A 15,788-nucleotide genomic window follows, 5' to 3' on the forward strand; every position below is an offset into this window, starting at 1 on the left:
CCAGCTTCCCTCCTGTTCTACTCACCAATGTAGCGTTCCCACCGATCCTTGCTCAATGAAATTAACAATTGCCTTTTCACACTCACCTAAACAATTTTAGAAGCAGCCATATTTTAGCATTCTACTAAAAATTCTATTGAACCATGTTTTCATATCTGAGAATGACAAGTATATGCAAAAACTTTGCAGGATATTTACATACTACCATACCTGTTCAGAAAAATCAAAATGGTCTCAAATACAACTCCTCTAAGGTATTTCGCCAAATGGTTAATATTTAGGCTCTGTTTGCTCAGTAAACTCCATAAATATTTGGAAGAAACACGATTAAGTAGGAATGCATCAAACATTGGAGATAAAAAGGAAATAAATCCAGTTGAAAGATATGAGAAATTGCCCTAACAAATGTTTATATTAGCTTTCTTCTTTGCCAATGAGAATAGAAAATAAGAGTTAACTGCCTGTTACAATGACATGATGGTAGCATTGTGTGTCATCCTGAAGAAAACCTGAGCTTGGAGCAACCTCAGATGACTCATCCGTCAGATGGTGGAGACTAGGAGAAAAATGAAAGCAATGTTTTTACTTCCCTGGATAGGTTTAGTAGCTTAGAACATCACTTCTCACACCCTGCCTGATCCACAAGATGATACCTATTACTGTCCTTAAGATGGTAATACATCCTATTCTTTTGCAGAAAATAAGGTTCTCCAAAAAGAATCAGTTTCTGAAGGGTGAAGAGGAAAATCAGGGTCGAAGAAAGTGGCAATAGATATCTTGGAGTAAGGAGACAAAAACAAACATTTACAAAAATGTTTTGTAAAAAAGCTTAAGGACAAACAATCATAACTTTTATAAGCCAAACTGACATTAGTGACAATGTATTTTAAATACTTACTGTAATACCATGGGATGGTCCCATATGTTGCACATGAAGGCCTGGGGAATTGTAGTAAGACATTCCAGCTCTAGTCAGTGAAGTTGGTGGTGTGAAACCAACTGTGTGACTTGCATATGACAGACCTACAAATTGTTAAAACAAGGTAACATCAACATTCTTGTTTATTTTACAAAGTAAAGTGTGAGGTTTTAAAAAGTTTTTTAGTTCTGAATCCATAGATTAAGAAATGATAACTGCCACCAGATTAGACATCTAAAAGATATTCATTGTACAGAAAAGTGTGATGTAAAATTAGTTTCTTTTCCTGTAGTAAACTACCATATGTTTCAAAACATACATTACACAATGTTAAACAAAACTTTTCACTTAACATGAACAGCATAAGGTTCCCCTGGCAGCTTAGTTTTAGTCCACAAGAATTTCCATCCAGCCTTCCATTTCTCTTTGGAGGAAATGTCTCCCTGAACAAAATACAGTCTAAAGAAGCAGAGGTGATGTGCCTGGACAAGCCATGTAGCACTGAGCCACTACAAGTTTCCACAAAGAAACTGGATGTAGGTGGCTCTGCCAAGGCATACCAGATCTTACACCCAGGTCTCCTCCTGTTTTGCCTCGGCATTTATAGCCAAGGACCCAAAGATCTTTGGGGCTGTGAAGTTCAAGCATTCTGGGATTAGGTGCTAGCTGGTCTAGGCTAGCAACTAACATTTAAAATTACAACTTGTTTCATCCACATTAAGGAAAGCCTAACATTCAAAAGGGCAAATATCTAATTCTTCCATCTAAATACTTCCTTTCTGTAAGAACTAATTTATAAAAATGCAGAGTACCTGTATAGCTGACCTAGGTAAACAGAAACAGCAACTAAGTCCTTAGAGTTCACACCTTGAAGTGTTCCGAACATATTGAGTATTTCTTAAAACAGCACATTTTCCAAAACCTTTAGCCCATTATTGCTTTCTGATAAAGAACATCAGTAAGGTAGGAGACAAGACTTTTCTCAGCTGTTTAGTATTAGACACTAACAACTGCTTTGGAGAATTACAACCAAAAAAAATTCAAAAGGTCTATTAAACTTTCATAACACCACACTGGATTTAACAGTTTCCACACTTCTTCAACCTTAAACCAATGCAAAGCAGTGTCACTGCAGCTACAGTATGCACCAACACCCAGCTTTGTCCTTAGCTGCATCTATCTGCATTTCTGGCTACAACTGATGACAAAAGACTTTGGTGGGTGGTTGGATGGGGGCAGGGGTGAAAAGAAGCCTTGGATCACTAAGAAAGTCATAGAAGAAAACATACTCCCCTTCTTTCCAATTCTAAATCTGATTCTGCTACATCCCCAATGTATGTCTGATGCAAATTATGAGTGACTCCAACGGAATCACTGTCACTTTAGAGTAGTTAAACAATGCAGATTAACCACATTAATCTGCTTTTTGACTACACAATCTAATTGTCTGTACAGCATGTGTTTTATAACTAAGCGCTTTTGTAAGCACAAGGACAGAAACAAGTCAATGTTCAGGTAGGTGACAATGTGTTGGAAGTCAGAGACAAGAGCTCAGAACAATGAAAGGCAAAAAATACGCTTCAAGTCAGCTTTGCAACATTACAATTTTGAACTGCTTTGGGATAAACCAGCTCCAAAAGTTTTACAAATGCAAGTCTACATGGCAGTCAAAGAAGCGATAACGGAGTAGTGCAGGTACATCCAAAGGAGCTCATCTCTGCAGCCCAAAATCTCTACCTAGCCTAGTTGCAGAAGCAAAGCATAAGACAGTTTATCTACACTAAAGATTAATTGGTAATTAGAGTAATTAATCCCCAGCTGCCTAGGAGTAGCAATACTTCCACAATCTTCAGTTCCATGCACTGTGCTAGAAATCTTAGCAGTACTTCAGCTTCAAAGAGTCCTCAAAAGCAGCATCTCAAGCCATGCAAGCACAAAAGGCTCTGGGATTCAGGAGCCAGAATGTGACCCATTAAACCTGACCAGCTATCCATATGAAATTATAGCATCTCTAACTGGTTTCAAATTATGTTTCTACAAATTCAGGCGCATCTTTTCCCAAACAAAACATACCAAGTCATACAATTACTTGCTGCAAAATATAACTGTTGTATTATTCTGTACCGATACTTTTGACAGTGTCTTACTGCACCACTTTAAAGTACTCTCAGAAACTATTTGCTTTCATCCACTACTGCATTCATATATCCCAGACAGCTGTACAAAATTCCCTACTGATCTCATTAGTTCTCTAACAAACTGCTGCTTCTATTTTTCTGAAGTGTGAAACTTCCCAGCTGTGGGTATTAACTTATAAGAAGTGAAGAAGAGTAATGTAGCTGTCTGTGCAGAAGTGCTACCCTGGAACATTTACTGTACCAACATTATCAAAATTGTGAACTTTGTTAGAAATGATCATTTCAGCTGTGCTATTTTTAACTCTGCTTCGGACTGTGTTTCAGCATCCCCTGTCTGTGGGATATAATTCCCGCTAGAACACAGAACTCTTGTGTCAACAACTGATGGGAAGTGAGGTCCGCAGAGAACAAGGAATGCTCTTCAGTCCCAGTGTAGGAACAAACTGATAGAGTACTCCTGCACTGACATATCAGCATCTAAACTGGGTGCATTTCTAGGTAATCTAGGATGAAAGCCTGTAAGTTACCAGATAATTTTTCCCACACGTACTTTTAATTACAACCACTGTGTGAACTGTAGATACAAAATGCAGTTGAATATTGTATTATTATTATGAAGGTTGCACATGTACAACCACAAATGTCCACAGTAGTTACTCCAGAACAGTTGTTAGCATGTAATGCACTATGTTTCTGTACACCCAGTTACAGGAAAAGGAAAAGAAAACATGTATCATTTTCTTGGTAACATACCCTGCAGAACACTGAAAGCCAAGTGATTTGGCTTATTTCAGAAGTCCAAATACCTCTGGAAAAACCCTATCATAATGCTCATCTCTAACACCGTAACATGGCTTATTGCCATAGCTAGCTTTTACACATGTTTCCTCATTTTGCAACACCTGGATGAAAACGATTTTGAGTCCTTCTGAAAAACTAAAGTCAATTTTGAAAATTGAAGAGTTTAAAGACATTTTATAAGTTCTAGTAGACCTGTGTAATAAAACGTCTCAATTCCATCTTGCAGAATGTATCAATACAGAGCACATCGCATTTACCCTTACTGTAGGACTCTGTCTGACTGGTTCTAAAGGTGAACTTGGGAAAGCAGGGCATGCAGGATTCACTTCATTATGTACAAGTGAGTTTGTGATTGCCCTATAACACCCATGGCCAACAACTTTTAATGAATGTCCAAGCGCAATTTTAAGGGATTTTAAGTTTCAGTCAATAAATGTGTTAGTAACACAAATACATTTCATTTGACTTAAAAAGTATATTCAGTAATTAAAAACTCAGAAAAGGTTAGTTTGCCTTTGTTATACAAAGTACTAGAGACAGGACAGAAAATAGCAGAAGTACAAAAGCCATTTCTCTACTACAGAGAAATGGATTTTCCAACACATTCAAGATTAAACTTCTATAAGAAGTTTTGATTCAGAACACAATAGCAGTCTCACTACTAGTTCATCACCAAACTCTAGAAATCTGTTTGAACTATGCATCCTGTTGGGCAATTTGGGGGGGGAGGGAGTGAGAAAAAAGAAGAGACAGAAAAAGAGAAAAAGAGAGAGTAAAAAAGAATAAAAAGTATAAAAGTTCAAGGGATAGCTACTTAACTGACCTTTAATATCTGTCACAGTGTAAAAGAGAACCATCCAAAACCATGCTGCACTAGAAGACATCTAAGGCAAAACTATTCTTACATTTACAATGCAGTTTTTTTCTCCAGACTAGCTTTGAAACGCTACTGACCTAAATATATTAATAGGGCACATTACTATGTGATACATACAATATTTTTTAGAAACTGGGTTAAATATTTACCAGGTGATATAGGTCTGCTAGAACTTGGTGAGGGTGTATAAGGGATAGGACTGGACACAGTGCGAGGTCTTAATCCTTGTGCAGACATCTCATTAAAATATCTAACAAAAAAAGGTAAAGAATAATTAGATCAAATCTTTTAAAATGTGCCATGTTTTAAATGTTTCACTGTGGTTTCTTCAATTCCCATAAGAATCATGTTAGATTAATGAAGGACCAGTCACCTTTAGGAAGTCAGGACAGGAACTCTCGTCATTGCTGAAGGCTCAGATACTGGCTTAACTTTCAATGGAAAGAGCTGGACTTAATCTTAGTCATGTGCAGTTAAAACCATACAAGTTGCATACAATTAGAATAGTACATATTAAGGCCAGAGGTATAAATCATGTCATCCAATATGACCTATACTACATTCTTGCACTTTACACCTATTTCTATATTGAACTCAATAGCTTGTCTGGCTGGAGTGTATCTTCCAAAAAGGTATTCAGAACTAATCTGAAATCATGAAAGGGGCAGGGGGGATCATTAAAGTACTAATAATCTGTTCCAATAGCTGATCAGCCTCACAGTTAAAAGCATGCCCTGTCTCCTACTTGAATCCCTCTGGTCTCAACATTTACCCATTTGATCATTGTGTCTTTTGCCACTGGAACAGAGAGACATTTTGAACCCAGGACTTTCTTCCACTAAAGATACTTCTAGGTTGTGTTGCAAGACATGTCCCACTTCACCGTGACAAACTGAACAGATTAGAACATCAGGCAAGGCATTTTCCCCCACCTGTAATAATTTCAGTAGTATTTATTTGTACTTCACTCACTGAATACAGTGAAGCTTCTTCACAGCCATCGAGTGCTATGTAAAAGAAGATAAAAATCATACCAATTGCTCCTACTTGCCACTTACTGTTTTTATCTCAAAAGTAATTTTATGTATTTTTTCCACAGTACTAGGCTGGCAGCTTTCAGGTTGACTTCCTCACACATGCTCCATCTAGATTTTTCAGTCATTGTCTAGATTAGAGGCTCCCTGCTCAGCTTTTCCTGCGCATATGGTTGCAAATCAGTGCACCTGGGTTTTTATTATTACATTTAGCTGTGTTTTTTTACTGGGCACAGCAAAGAAGTGGGCAAAATTAGCTACCTAACAGCCCTTTGACTCTTGTCTCCCGTTCTACCACTGTGTTCTCAGAAATTCTTAGTAGCTACATTCATTTCCAGATCGGAGAAAAAACACACAACATGGACCAGCACTAAAAATATTTCTATTTGATGGAACTCACAACAATGGCTACTTCAAGGTCTGTGAGTCAGTTCATAAACTATTTGAAACATGTTTTGATACTGCATCTTACTGATTTTTAACCAGGATATTCAGAGTTACTAATCCACAACACTTAACGCAGGCAGTACGCTGCAGTGATACCAAAGTTGGTTTAAATTTGGGTAGATCACATAATAAAAGTAGCTGCAATAGAGAACAACAGAAAATTAACAAACCGGCAAATTAAAGTTTAATTAAAAATAAAATTTTTTAAGACCTACCATGGTAAGGTTAGTGAAACTGAACTGACTAGGTTACGTCTGCAACACATAGTCACTTGTAATGCAGACAGTATGTGTATTACAGCAAGGCAGTGGTCTTTATGATTTAATCATATTTTATTCCACATAAAGACAATTTTCTGTAAGTCATCCTAGTACCTGGATCAGGTGATATGGAACAGCAGCACACTGTTAGTATGCTACCTGGTTTCAGATATTTTCCTGCTACTCCAGAGAATAGGTTGGAGGATTGAGGAGACAAAGCTATTGCTAGTCAGGAGGAAGAAGTTTTGGGAGAGCTGTGAATTTTGCATTCAGTAAAGTATCTTTATCTATCCCCAGCTACAAAAAATAAGTATCATCAGCTAACAGAATGCAACTGAAAAAACTGGCTATCCAATCCATCATCACCATCATTTTTAGGAAGATAATGTAAGCCGACAAAAATTTACATTTTAAAATCATTACTGTATGTAGTTCCACAATTATTTTGTCTATACAGTTCTCCTAAGACTAACCACTCTAATAGCTGCTTTGTCCTTCCCTTTACTTTGTATTACTTACACTGCAAATACCTGTTTTGGAACAATTCTGTCACACCTTTGTAGTACCAAGAAAATCAACATGACAATGAAATTTCTTAGAAGTACAGAACAATCAAATTTTCCTGCATTTTACTGATAACCACCACCCACAACTGGTTGACAAAAAAAATTATTAGGATACTACAGTTTTGGATTAATAGTGGTAATTCACATAGTTTTAGATTTTGACTGGCAGAAAAGATTAGGCTAATAAAAGTAGATTCAAACACTAGAATCCCGTATTTCTAATGATTTAATTTATACAGCATTCACTACATCTTAATACCAGATGCTACTGCAATATATGTCAGTTGCCTAGTTATTTCATTAAAATGAAAATGCTACCTTGAACTTCAAGGGTGCTACTTGAAACAAAATATCTGGCAATTTGTTTCTGTTAAATTATGTCTTGTAACAAATATAGAGTGATGACCCAAGAAGAAATATCTCAGTATCAGAAGAATACACAACACAGCGTAACTTTTTTTTTTTAAAGAACCACTATAAATCCAAAATAATGTAAAACAGTGCAACAAAATAATGAGCATTTGATAAGAAATAAGAACGTTTTATTCAAAGTGTACTTAAAAACCTCTTTCAAGATATAACACTGTCAAATGACTATGATGTGAGAAAACACTAAAAGGCATCATATAAAACCACGAAAAACTCAAGAATATCTGTAAGGTCAGTGCAAGCAATGCAGTCTGCAGTAGAGAAAAAAAAATATCAAGGATGTTACGGTCTGGGCATCAAGAACCACCCAACAGTTCTGGAAACGCTACTTCTTTCTAAGGCTTTACACAGTATCCCTTTGTATTTGGCTGAACGCATTTTACCTTCTACAAAAGACAAATTAGCCCCAAGTAAGGACATTGTCCCTACCTCACAGAATTCCTTGCAGTTACCAAGTTAGGGGCAAAACAAAGGTACTATGATCGAGTTATCCTGAATCTCAACTCCACAGCTATATTTATGTCACTATACATTATCACAACCCTAAACAAACTTCAGATGCAAATATTTTCTTTCTTTCCCACTGCTAAAACTAATGCAATTTCTAAACAAGTCTGATATAATTCTATTCAAGATATTCCTGGACCATGCTGAAATTTGATACATATACTAAACCCATATACAGGTTATTTCTATAAATATTTATTCTATACTATTCAAAAAGAAGTATGAGTATTGATTAATAAGCTCAATGCCAACATATCCGGACGGCTAGAAAATACAAACCTTTCATCATCCATTTCTAAGCTGGATTCACTTTCTGAAAGTTGCCTGCAGAGTGCTTCCCTACGTTCCATTTCCCTCTGTAATTTTCTTTGAAGTCTCAAGTTTTCTTCTCTCATATGTCGCTCCTCTTCTAAATATTGTGCCATCTTCTCTGAATCTGAAATTCAGAATTTTTTTAAAATTAAAATTCAATTTCACAGACAGGCAAATACGTTGTGCCTAATTTTACTCCAGTACTTCAAGAATGAGGGTGTAGAAAATGCTTACAATGGATCACTCAGAATTCTCATCCCTAAGTCATTAGTTCAAGCCTAATTCAGAACAGTAGCTACTAAAATAAATTATTGGTTGATAGTAATTTTGGAAATAAAAGGTAAAAAGCAAAAAAGTTTTAAGTAATTACTTAAATGAATTTGAAAAGAAAAAAGTAATGAAGAAAATAATAAAACCAAAACCATAAAGAAGAAATACAATGATTCCTGCTCCATTAAAATAATGCTATTCCACGTTTACAAAGATTTTACTGCAACACACAGAAGAAATTATTTTAAAGGTATACTTCCATTTCGAAGGAAGAAGCACAAAACAAGTTCTGAAACCCAAAACACTCAAACTTGCATTAAATTGCTACCTTACATGTATTCTGTAGCATTCTTTCAATTACACATTTTATGATAGAGATTGGCCAGTAGAATATGTACCAATATTAAAAGCCAACAAGCGGTTTACTCTTTACATCAAAGGGCAATTTGAGTTTGCAATTCTAAACAAGTTCAGCAAACATTACTTACATAGTCTGGTATCACAGGCTATTTAAAGTGACAAAATCAAATTAAGGAAAGCTAGGAAGCATTTTGACAGATTATTTAAATAAAATGGAACACATGATGAAGACTTATGACACACAACGCATTTTGTGAGGTTTTCTAATGTTTGATGAAGTTTACAGTTAATTCCTTGATGTCAAAAAAACCCACAACAAACAATTCATGATGCTTTGTGATCGTTTCTTTATGCAGCACCCTTCAATCAAAAGAATATTGCTGTTTTAGACGACTGCTCCCAAACTATCAACAATACGTGATTTCTCTCTCTTCTGTGGAAATATCACTTCTAAATCTAACAGTTATCACTTCTTTAAAACTATTATTATACCAAAACAGTCCCTAGACTAGAAGAGTAAGTGCTTCAGGAATACAAATTGTAATACCAATATCAGAATTCAGTAAACAGATTTTATTAAGTATTTATAAGTAACGCTAGAGGTTCTCTAATGACCCATATTGCAAACACCAAGCCGAACACTGTATTTCAGTTTCTGCTTGCAGGTTAGCACATCCATTTCTATCAGTATTGCTATTCATACTGCAGCTCTGCTTAATCTGTTCACAAAGGAAAGAGTACTTTTAAACCTAGATTTTATTTTCAATGAGAATTTGACTTTAAATGCATCTTTGACTCTAAATCACAGTAATTCAACAAGAAACCATTTAAAAATAATAAAGAATACTTGAAATGAAATTAATTAGGCTAGATTTGTACAAAGAGTACTTTAAATCTAAGACCTTGCTCTTGTTCTGAAGTTCAGTAAGCGAAGGCTGCAGTCCAGAATTGGCAAGTACAAAGATTAACAGTCCTTATCTTCTTTTAACTGACACAAATCATTATTAATATCACAAACTTGCGCACAAGGCCTCAGCAAAAGAGCACTCTCCCATCATCTCTGTCTTTAAGGAAGGCCACTGCCTCTGACAAGCTATTTCCCTAAACAAGGGTCAAAATATTCCAGTTAGCCTGTCAAGACCAGCAGACTACAAGGGGAGAATATTGCCTGTTTCCCACTCCCTCTAATTTTTCTGTCTGTATAGTCAGGTAACTACTTACTTGTCAACTGAAGTATAATGCTACACTGACTAGGAGCTAGGCAGAACTGACAAAACTCGGACAAAAATTTCACGTTTAGCATGAAGGAATGAAAGATTGGCATTACAAAGATCACAGGAAGGCACAAGCGACTTTCCTGCCAGTTGAGACCATGTGCTCAGAGCCATAGCCTCTTCTCTGGAAAGGCAGGGCAAAAAACAGGCTTTCCACTTCTGGTCATGACGCTTTTCACAGCAGAAACACAAGGACTTCTACACAACGGTTTTATTCTGTCCACCTTTAAAGTGATTTTACGTAGGTAAGAACAAAATAAGATTACTTCTTTTGCTATATTGTGAAGTCAAACAGCTGCCTGAACAATTAGACTAATTGTTCTTCACAATATAGCAAAACAAGTAATCTTATTTTAGTCTAACACAGCTACAAACAACTATTTAAAGGTAGTTGCAATCATTAACAAGTGAAATTCTTATATACAACTGAACCTCATTTTGTTAGCTGCTAATTCTTTTAAGTAATTCTTCATTTATAACAAGACTCTTACAAAGAAGGCCATAAGTATGTTTTGAAAAATCTGTACATTGAAATATTGCTAAGTCTCTAAAAAAAAAAAAAAGGAAAAAAAGATAGAAACCTTTTTTCCCTGGCCCAAAATATTCAAGAAGTATTTGTTGATTCTTCCAGACTTCCTTCTAGTAAAGCTAAAAATAACCCAAATTGCAGTATAGATACATCAATGAGAAACAATACCACAATTATGAAAATATTTTAATTCAAACCTGCCCTATTTTTTCTACTTCTACCTGAAATTCAAAGTCATGAAAGTATATATAAAAATCTTACATTACACAAACTTAAAAAGATTTAAAACAAGTTGTTTACTCACGCTGTAACTGTGCAGCCCTCAGTTGCTTCTTTAACCTCTCCACTTCATTCTTCAAAAATCTGATATGTCTCATCATATTTTCCGGAGAATCTATCTCCATTGATATGTCTCTGGGTGACGGTGGAGCAGATACTGGCTGGTCTAATTTCTCCTGCAAAATTCTGTATGAAAAATAGTTCAAATTTTTTCTTCTATTCTAATGAAAAGAAAACCCCTTTAAATCCCCCAGAAAGCCACTGCACAGATTCTGGGAGGTATATAAGATTTATTTGAACTACTGTTTGGGGGGAGAGAATTTTGGGAGGATTTATAAAGTTTTCTTTTTTAACTCAAAATAAAAAAAGGTAAAAAGCACAGATGGACTTTCTAAAATACTCAGACATTGACATTCCCAAATATTTCTGCATACTGTTCACCTCAGTTTTATATTCAAATGCTACTTATTCCACAAAATAATTTCTAAGCAAATTCATTTAATCTCTTATGAGTTTTTACATATATGTCCTTAGAGGAAGAACACATATTCAAGATGAAAAGATGAGTAAAGTACGTCTATGGTAAAACACAAGCTTTTCTGCATTTCACCATTACCAAAAAAGAAAACTTCACAAACAGTTTCTGAAGCATAATCAAAGAGTCTCCTCCTTTTTTTTATATTTCTTTTTTAAATCTCCAAACAGAAAGGTGTTCCATACAGTCAAGGTTTCAACTACCTCAAATAACTGATTGTAAATTCAGGAGTAATGAACTTCTCTTATAATGAAATAAACATATGGTAGATATTAAATGCTCTAAACGCTGATTTTTGGAGTTAACATATGAAGCATTTTTCAGCCTGAAAGCATGAAACTGTTCTTCACTAGAACCATGTTGATTGGCCAGATCCAACTCGGCCCTGAAGAACAGGGACAACACTGTGCAAGCACAACTCTTTGCATGGCCTAGGATTCATATGTATCATACAAGGTGCTACTAAAGCATGGCCTGACTCCATCACTGCTCCTCGTAAGAAAGCACATAGTCTGAGATTAAGCCAAACCATTTCTGGTTTAATTTAAGAAGGCTTTACATCTAAGATGCACAAAAATCCTACCAAAAGCCCACCCCACTATGGATTTACCACTGCGGAATATCACACGTAGCTCTTCAGAGCACCTTCCACACAGCAGGGCACTCTAAAATAAAACTACAAAACCTGCAGTTCATCTAGGCTTAGGTGTTTTCTGAGGCCCCAGTCAAGATTCACAGAGTCACATTAACATAACTGTCCTTAAACACATAGAAGAAAACAAGGTATTAATCATCTCTTCTTCCCTAATCTCCCCAAAACCAATGTTCTTACAATATGGCCTTAAAGAGAGGGTTGCTTTAATATGTATTTTAATCTTAGCTTTCCCAGGAATATAAAGTCTCACTGTCAACTTCTATTGAAGAAGCAGCAGGAAGTCTCAATGACACGAGTGCACACCACTGAGAAAAAGCTGAAGTTTTCTCCAAGTAGATAGGGAAAACACAAGAGCTTCTCATAGAACACACACACTAAAATACTGAGTTATTTTCTCTGGGCCACAAATACAAAGCTGACTCCAAACCAATAGCTTTAAAAAGGGTCTATCAGCAGTTGAAAGAATTCACCAAATTCCTTTGAGCTTTCCCAGGTTGTTTCTTATACTATTTAGTTTCATCTGCTTTAAGCAATCAAGGACGTGGCAAAGTGTAAACAAGGAGCTTTGCGACTGCTTTAACTGCCAGGTTTTCATAGATTAAAGAACTCTTAGGGGACAGAGATGAACATATTTAATCCAGAACACTATGTATTAAATGGTATCTCTCCCACAGTAACAAACACACTGCAACAAGACAAACCGTTTTTCTGCTTCAAGCTTATCCATCCTCTTCCACAGACGATTCACTAGTGCTTCTTGTTCTTGTTCCAAAGTATTTTCAAGGTCAATCTTCTCGCGTCTTAGCTGGAGAGGAAAAATAATCAATGAAAATGATGGAAATATATTTTTTTCAAGGGACTGCCATTAGGAAAGATCATTGCTATAACAACACCATTTTACCTGATGCTCTACAACGGTAAAGAGAAGGTGAAGAGGAGACAAAAATCAGGCACAACACACTGGTCACAGAGCCAGTGAAAAATCAAGAGATTCAGGAGTTGCACAGTTGTCATCTCCTTAACAGAAATTTTTCTCACACAACTTGTTGCCTCTGGCCCATAAGGAGGAGCTTGAAACCTGGACACGTGGTCACCGATGACATGACAAGCCTATTCAAAGACATCTCCTATTCCATGTGTCTCTGAAGTTCAAACTGAATTTACTGTCCACTACATCAACATTCATTCTTTTGAAAAACTCTAAGACTTTTTTAGTGGAAGAATCACAGTGAAGTAAGCCAGAGATGGAAGAGAACATTTGCTTTGTGTTAGATAGAGAGACCTAAAAACAGTGAAGAAAAAATTACGTGAACTGCCTTAAGTGTTACTGTATCAACCCTTAGTAGCAGGAACAAATGTATTTCTATCTTGGCTAAGGTTTTATAAAAGTAAACACTTAACTTGACATTATTCCCATTCACTTACTGTGTGAACAAACTCTCGATTAACTATAAGCTAATAAAAGCAGATATAACATAGAACCACACATGAAGAAATCTGTTACTAATATTTCAGTACAAATACAATGCAAATATTAGTAAGAATACACTAGAATACTAAAAGGCATAGATGATCTTCCTCAGTTAACACTGGCAGCTGAACTCCAGAAGTAAGCAATAATGAAACATGGGAATAGATCAACACCTTTACAGGGGGAAAATAGCTTGGCAGTATTTTTCCCAGCCAAGCCTTTCTTAACACTCACTACTTTCCTGACGGGCAAATAATCCCACATTAAAAAATGGAAAAACTGAAAACAGATTAAGCGATTCCCTCGCACATTTACTGCATCACTGGGTGAAGTGCTATTACAGCATCTAAATCTGTAAGGGCTCTGTGCTAACCACTAAATTAATATTGAGATACCCAAACAAAATTTAAACTACACACTTCGGGTAACAGTGCAAGTTTAATGAATGTACAACTTTCTTCTTTAAAGCTTAGAAGAATTAGTTACTGTAAGTGAAAATAGACATATGTTGATGAGTAACAGGGAACATAATGAGAAAAAGAAACACTGTTTAGTAAATTCTTTCCATGTCTGAGCTTCCAGGTGTACATTAACAGTTGAGGGAACTTACACTTCAAAAAAACAAAGGTAAGTCAGGAGCAACACGCTTCAGTCTCACACGAGGTATGAGAATTTGGATCCTGACTGACAGTTGTTCCCCACACCAGCAGGAGCCAGGGTGGTACCAAGGCAAAAGGCTCAGCCCCGGGAGATACAAGGCGCTTTGCCTTAGGGCACTGCTCATCAGCCAGTTTGGCCAATGCTTGGGGCTGACAGCTCTCAGCGAGAAGGAAGTACACAAAATGTTCTGGGAATCTGCACACCGTCCTTCTACACTACCAACATGCAGATCCTCACTACATTGCATAGCTTTCTATATAAACACATGACAAAAAAGGTTTGACTGTGGATGACTGTCTGCAGCAATGTTTTTTGCATCACTTCAGTGCAGCATGGTTTAGACTCACCTGCTCTGACATAGTCTTTTTATAACTATATTATTGATCTAGCACCAAACAAACCCACAAAAACATAATGGTGAAAATAAATCTATTTCATTTAATGGTACGAAGAAGGGCACACTGGAATTTGAAGGACAGAGTCAATTATTTATAACCTTGAATTTGAAAAAGTCCAAGATTACATTTAGTATTACAGCAACCATCACCAAAGCAGCAGAGTCCATCAATTAGAAATCTGCATGTAGGTGAGCATGCACAATGGCAAAGTCAAATCATCAGCAACAATATACAAATGAGCCTTTTGTTGTGCCGTGAAGGCTGACAGACATGCTCTGATCAAACACCAAAGAAACTGGGTTGTGAAACAGACCTAAAACTCCACATTCCCAGTAATAGGAAAACACACTGAAAACAAGTATGTTCCTTTCCCAATCTTGAGGATTGTCCCAGGTCCTCCCAGTGTCAGGATATTAAAGCTTTGAGGATGAACACCTTGAATTGAACTTGCAAGGAAAGCAACTGCAGCATCCTGACCAGAGCGGTGCATTGAGATAACAGGCATATTTGTTTTGTACTAGGTAGTTTCAGGTCTACTTTGAAATGTAGTCTAACTCTAGTCAACGAATTTGTTAGGGATGTGGTAATATTCTGAACTAAACTAAGCAGGATGGGATTGTATCTCAAGACCAAACCAGCAGCTCTGTCAATACTAGTGTCATTCTATATTGGTTCAAAGTTACATTCCAGTCAAACATCATTTAATTTTTACCATCACGACAGGGAAAGTAGGAAGTATTGCTTGCTTTTTTGGACCTTAATCTTTCCTTCAGAGGAAGAGAAAAATCCCTTTTAACCTTCCTGATTATCCAATTGTGTTTCTTCTCATCTCTCTCACTCTTTCACATGTACACTTACTTTACTTCAAATGCAGCTAAAATATCCATTGTCTGTGTATTCTTGGATTACTGCTTTTTCAGTCTTGCCAACTTACTAACAAGCACCACTGTTCCCTCCTGAAATGGAGATCTCCCAAATCAATGAAAGTTGACTATGATCTCTGCCTAAGCCTGCTATCCCAAATTTCACTTCTCTGCTTCTCATCTTCCCCTCCCCCTTTGTAGCTT

The 15,788-nt window shown here is 36.4% G+C and overlaps 1 protein-coding gene across 1 annotated transcript in view; it reads right to left on the reverse strand.

Annotated features, from left to right (window-relative positions):
- The window catches only part of CCDC6 (coiled-coil domain containing 6), an 18,914-nt gene extending 4,232 nt beyond the window's left edge, over window positions 1-14,682 (reverse strand). Inside the window, exons 1-6 of the mRNA XM_009702836.1 lie at window positions 14,671-14,682; window positions 12,894-12,997; window positions 11,028-11,188; window positions 8,258-8,414; window positions 4,885-4,985; window positions 899-1,023 (exon numbers count right to left, since the gene is read on the reverse strand). Of these exons, the coding sequence (XP_009701138.1) occupies window positions 899-1,023; window positions 4,885-4,985; window positions 8,258-8,414; window positions 11,028-11,188; window positions 12,894-12,997; window positions 14,671-14,682 (660 nt within the window). The remainder of the gene's footprint in view (window positions 1-898; window positions 1,024-4,884; window positions 4,986-8,257; window positions 8,415-11,027; window positions 11,189-12,893; window positions 12,998-14,670) is intronic.
- Window positions 14,683-15,788: the final 1,106 nt, after the last annotated feature.

This window comes from Cariama cristata, unplaced genomic scaffold, assembly GCF_000690535.1.
Source record: "Cariama cristata isolate BGI_N322 unplaced genomic scaffold, ASM69053v1 scaffold4826, whole genome shotgun sequence".
Classification (NCBI taxonomy): Eukaryota; Metazoa; Chordata; class Aves; order Cariamiformes; family Cariamidae; genus Cariama; species Cariama cristata.